A 6,034-nucleotide genomic window follows, 5' to 3' on the forward strand; every position below is an offset into this window, starting at 1 on the left:
CTCAACTGTTAGTACCCCTTTTGATAGATTTCTTTCTTTCTTTCTTTTTTTAATCTATCCTGGAGGCAGTTTAGTGTGGTGAAAAGACAAAGGGCTTTGGGGTCAGACGGGGTTTGACTTGACTAGCACTAGATCCCTAAACCACTGCATGCAGAGAGGAACTTGGCTGAATTTCAGTTTTTCTGTTAAACAAAGGCAACCTATATTTTCCCTTCACAGACTTGTAAATGAGATAACCTATATAAAGTGACTTCACAGACTTGTAGATGAGATAACCTATATAAAGTAAGTGACTTACATCCCGCCATAAGCACATTTTATACAATTCTTACAAGGCTTAACACAGTTTTCCTCGTAGGAAGTCAGTAGATAAAATTTAAGATTGAAAAATCAAGAAATAGCAAGGTAGCTGTGTTCTTTAGAAACATGAGGGTAACTCTGGAAAACAGTATGGAAAGTCCTCAGAAAGTTGAAAATAGAGCTACCATACGATCCAGCAATTACACTACTGGGTATTTACCCCAGATACAAATGTAGGGATCTGAAGGGGTATGTGCACCCCAATGTTTATAGCAGCAATGTCCACAATAGCCAAACTGTGGAAAGAGCCAAGATGTCCATCGACAGATGAATGGATAAAGAAGATGTGGTAGATATATACAATGGAATATTATGCAGCCATCAAAAGGAATGAGATCTTGCCATTTGCAACGATGTGGATGGAACTGGAGGGTGTTATGCTGAGCAAAAGTCAGTCAGAGAAAGACATGTATCATATGACCTCACTGATATGAGGAATTCTTAATCTCAGGAAACTGAGGGTTGCTGGAGTGGGGGGTGGGGTGGCTGGGTGACAGACACTGGGGAGGGTATGTGCTATGGTGGGTGCTGTGAATTGTGTAAGACTGTTGAATCACAGATCTGTACCTCTGAAACAAATAATGCAATATATGTTAAGAAAAAAAAAGATAGGAGGGGAAGAATGAAGGGGGGGAAATCGGAGGGGGAGACGAACCATGAGAGACGATGGACTCTGAAAAACAAACAGGGTTCTAGAGGGGAGGGGTGTTGGGGGATGGGTTAGCCTGGTGGTGGGTATTGAGGAGGGCATGTTCTGCATGGAGCACTGGGTGTTATGCACAAACAATCATGGAACACTACATCAAAAACTAATGATGGAATGTATTGGGGATTAACATAACAATAAATTAAAAAAAAAAAAGAACCAGGGTAAAGAGCAAAGAATGAAAGTAGTAGCCTTTGGGAACTAGGAATGAGGATTAAGATGGTGCATGTGCCACATTGTGCATCACTAAAATCTTTTAGTACTATCTTGACTTTTATTCATGTGGACTATTTTAATAAAATAAAGTGAGCAAAGACCCTGTGTATCAACATAATAAAAATTAGGCATTATATTGGAAGGGGGGTGGGGAGTTAACTGTTTAATGGGTACATAGTTTCAGTTTTGCAACATGAAATTCTCTGGAGATGGATGGAGGTGACGGTAGCACGATGCCAGTATACTTACTGCTATTGAACTGTACAGTTAAAAATGGTCAATTTTATGTGTCTTTTACCTCAATTTTTAAAATAAATTTAACAAAATTTTAAAGTTAAATAGTGCAAAAAATTTTGGATAGTATTCTGCAGTAGCCATGTGAGTGTGTAGGTAAGGCTGTGGGGGCCAACAACTTCTGTTGTCCAGATGCCTATCTGTTCACTGCCTGGAGGCTGAGAACGTGTTTTATATTTTTAAATACAATTGACCCTTGAACAGTGTGAGGTTGAACTGCACGGGTCAACTTATACATGATTTTTCTTAAATCAGTACAGTACTGTTACTTTCTCTTAGGATTTTCTTAGTAATCTTTTCTCTAGTTTGCTTTGTTGTAAGAATGCAATATATAATACATACAATGTACAAAATATGTGTTCATCAATTGTATGTTTCAGTAAGGCCTCCAGTCAGTAGTAGGCTATTAGTAGTTTCTGGAGAGTTAGAAGTTGCATGTGGATTTTTGACTGCAGGGGAAGGGGGGGTGACCCACACATTGTTCAAGGGTCGACTGTAGTTACATTTTAAGTGTTTGTGTAAATATCTACAGAATAGCCTTTGGGCCCTGAAAGCCTAAGATACTTACTTTCTGACCACTTAAAGAAAAATTTGCTGGTCCCAGCTCTAAAGTAATTGTCAGTTCAATGTGTTAACTCTGCACTATCAAGCTCTATATCCCACAAACAAGGTACTTTAATATTCTGGGCCTCATTTTCCTATGTTTAGAAAAGAGATCATATTTGCCCTTTCTGGAAGAGTTGTGTAAGGACCAAAAGATAGAAGGTAAAACTGAAACACACATCTCGTGTTTGTTTTCCTTTATAGAGACTGACCGTTGGTCTTATTTGGTTACTGTGTTCAAAGCAAGAATATTTGCTAATCAAACTTCCTGTGCTTAGTTGGGCATAAGTTGGTTACAGAAATCCTAAAGCCAAGGCTTTCAAACTTTTAACACCACCATTTGGGAAATGCTGGAATTAATGGAAAGTTAAAACTAAAACGTGGCTTGGTATGTGCTAAGAGGCTACACTTGGATCAGGATTAGCTGTGCTTAGTAAATCAAACGCTGCCTACGTTTAGTGTCTGTTTGCTGGAAATAACTTTTCTAGCCTTCAAAGAAGAATTTGTTTCATTTTGGTCAAAATAGAAAGCTTTCTAGGGGATAAATGGTTCTCAAGGGACACTTAATATACCACTGGTGTCCCAAAGATCTTAGTCTTACAGTTCCCAGTTTCATTGTTACCCCTCTTGCCCCTGCCCAGGGAAACTTGTTATTTGATAGCTGAGAACTAATGTGAAAGTCCTTCAAAAAAGGCTGAGTATGAAGCTGCGTTCTTGGGAACCTCAAAGCTAAAGGGCCAACTGGAAGGAACAGTTTGCAGCTATTTCCAAGCCAGTAGGCAGAGTTCAGAGCCCTGTGAATCTGATATCGACTAAAGGTCCAGGGGAGTTAGTCTGAAGTTGCATGTTTGGTCCCAGGAAAACATCTGCAAACCTAGTATGCTTTCAGTTACCTGCCCTCCATCATCTTTCTGCTGATAAATAGCAGTGAGACCACCTTTTGTTTTGTGTTGACTCAGAATAATGTTTGTAATCTGCTTGAAAGAATCCTCATTACACTCAAAGTGTGTGAGTAGCATTTATTCTCCTGTGCTTCATAGTTGTTCTTTTTTTTTTCCATTTTAGTAATTTGGTCTAATTATAGTTCACCTTCAGTCCCTAGAACTTTTTGTTGACTTGCTAGTCAAAGACATGAGGTAGATCATTATTAAATTGGGCAGATTGTTTTAAGTTAGCAGGTTAAGCAGGTACATTTTTCAGCCACATTGAATACAGTTGCCAGGTTAACTGCCATACTCAGTCTAAATAGAGCAAGAGGATATAGAGAGATGTGGCTTCGAGGGGGGATCTCCCATTGCATTTCTGTGTTTCTGATGTCCCTCCCCCCTGTTTGACAGCTGCTTATAGATGATGCCTGCAGTTTGTTTCAGTCTGTCTGAGAGAGATAATTAGGGCACTTCAAGGTGGAAACCTACGCAGGTCAGCTATCAGCCATCTTCAGACCAGAGAGGCTCCTGGAGGGGGCGGCCCTTTGATCTATCAGCTGAAGCCATCTGGCAGGACGTTCATTGCAGAAGTGGTTAGTCTCAAGTGTTCTAACTTGGCAGTGTCACTGAATTTCACAGAGTTTACTGGCTCATAGCCAGAGGGCCTCTAGTAAGGTCATCACTGGACCACAGCTCCATTCAACCTTTGCCTTCCTAACACATGACTTGGAATGAATACTCCATAGGTACAGTGTAGGCTACCTGACGTTTATGGTATCTACTTGTTTGTGAAACTGTAAGAGAACATCAAGTTATTTCTTAAAAGCTTCTTTGGTTACCCCCTAGTCCTCTGGTTAGACTCAGGGATGGTTTTCAGGCAACTGATTAAAACATTTTTGTTTTTACATTTCAAGTGAAATATATCATTTTTGTTTTTACATTTCACGTGAAATACATATTGCTAATTTTTTTTCACATGAAAAACTATTTTGTTAAGCAAAAATAGTTCAAAGTCTAATCCTTCTTTTCAGTGAGTATGATGATGCTAAGTGCCTCCTTGCTCAGGAGTTGTAGAAGATCGTCTGGTATGTCACTGTAGGAGTGGCAGTGGTGGGGGCGTGTGGTCCTTTGTCGGCACCTGACTCAAAGCCTGATATAGCCATCTTATCACCACTACTTCTTGAGTCTTCAGAGTTAATAGAGGACCTGTCCAGAGTCCAAAGTTCAATATTGTTTCCAAAGAGGGTGTCACGTTGTTTATATTATAGCTTTAAATCAGTTGTCAGTGCCTGTGAGGTTCTAGGACTAGCAGGAAATTATTGATCTGTTTGGGACTTCAATAATATGCATCAGATCTTGTCTGGAGTGTTATAGGAACAAATGAGATTGAGAAAAATCAAATTATTAATGCTCATGATCTTAGCTGTAAATTATGAAATTAAAAGTGAGGGGAAAAGGTTGTGAGTAATACATATACCGTATTCTTAAACAAGTGATGTGAGGGAATTTCTGTCTTGAACCGGTCTTGGTTTCTTATATTACTTTTAGGACTGTTATTCTCCTGTTTGAGGTGGAATATTTATAAACATGAATTGTGTGTCTCAACTTCATGATAACATTACTGAATCCATTGATGCCAGGACACTATGCAATACAAGGCTGTTTTCTCCCCCTTCTCTTTTCCAGGTGGCCTTCGAGGGGTAGCACGAGGTGGTCTAGCAGGACTGACGCTTACCAGCCTCTATGCACTATATAATAACTGGGAGCACATGAAAGGCTCCTTACTCCAACAGTCACTCTGAGGATTTTGCCACCTTAGGAGTGGAGGACACTTTAATAGTCGTCCACATCAATTTGTAGGTCACTCTGGAATTACTCCTCCTTCCTACAGTTAGTTTGAAAAATTGTGGAGATTCCAGTTTGCTGTGGTGAAGATCCTGGATGGTTGACCAGGACTGGCATTCCTTCTAGCCCGAGTTGAAGCCAGAACACTCTGGTGGCTGAGTAATGTGGTTCTCCTCTACCCCCTGAACTGGAAAACTACTTACTCACAGAATTCAGGTCATGATTGTTGTCAATACGGTATCAACACATTTGTTTATTTAATGATCTGAAACTGTAACATTGCCTTGTATTCCCAAATAAAAAGGTGAAAATAGAACCAAAGTGTAAACATAGCGGGCGTCTCCATTTAAAAGCATTTTTCTGGGGATAAAGTGAAAGTTACTCTTAGCATTTTTGTCTGCCCCAACTGGGCCAACATGTTTTCTTGGTTGTGCTGAAATGAAGGGCTACTTGGCACCACTAACAGCCAGGTTACAATTTTTCTTCAATAGAGTTGACACTAAACAACCTCAAGATACTAGAGATTAACCATTATGCCATTAGAGTACTGTGTTAGAATACTCTGTCCAACGATCATGCTTAACTCTCTACTCATTAACTCACCTCCTTATGGAGGATAATTAGAAACTAATTAGAGGAAAGAAACGAGCTACAAGGGTTTAAGGAAGTCTTGGGAAAGCTAAAGAAGGTAAGGGCAAGTTATTTAACTTCTGAGCTTGTTTTCTCACCTATGAAATGAAGTTAAGTTGCGCTGTACGTTACACATACACGTAATAAATACTAAACAACGGGTGGTTATTATGAAGGGAAAGAGGAAAATAGGGCTTTGGCATGCACCTAGTAAGGAATCTGACAGGAAAGCACTGAACCTTAGCTGAAGGCCTCTGTTTTTTTAAAAAAAAAAATGAGTTTAATATAGTTCATAGAGAGGTTAAAAATTAAAAGAGCAGATCTGAAGTCTGCAGGCAGACTCAAAATGAAGTTAGTATACTCTTTACTAATTTAAGATTCATAAAATATACTGATATTTAAGTGAATATAAAAACAATTTATGTTCAAGTTGTTTCTCAGCTGTACTTCTACC

At 39.3% G+C, this 6,034-nt stretch overlaps 1 protein-coding gene across 1 annotated transcript in view; it reads left to right on the plus strand.

Moving 5' to 3' along the window:
• The window catches only part of LOC123846632 (mitochondrial import inner membrane translocase subunit Tim23), a 29,929-nt gene extending 24,647 nt beyond the window's left edge, over window positions 1–5,282 (plus strand). Inside the window, exon 7 of the mRNA XM_045878304.3 lies at window positions 4,792–5,282. Within this exon, the coding sequence (XP_045734260.1) occupies window positions 4,792–4,907 (116 nt within the window). The 3' untranslated portion in view covers window positions 4,908–5,282. The remainder of the gene's footprint in view (window positions 1–4,791) is intronic.
• The last annotated feature ends 752 nt before the right edge of the window (window positions 5,283–6,034 follow it).

Source organism: Mirounga angustirostris, unplaced genomic scaffold (assembly GCF_029215605.1).
Source record: "Mirounga angustirostris isolate CCGP_5_RB_7025 unplaced genomic scaffold, mMirAng1.0.hap1 SCAF_6, whole genome shotgun sequence".
NCBI classification, from domain to species: domain Eukaryota; kingdom Metazoa; phylum Chordata; class Mammalia; order Carnivora; family Phocidae; genus Mirounga; species Mirounga angustirostris.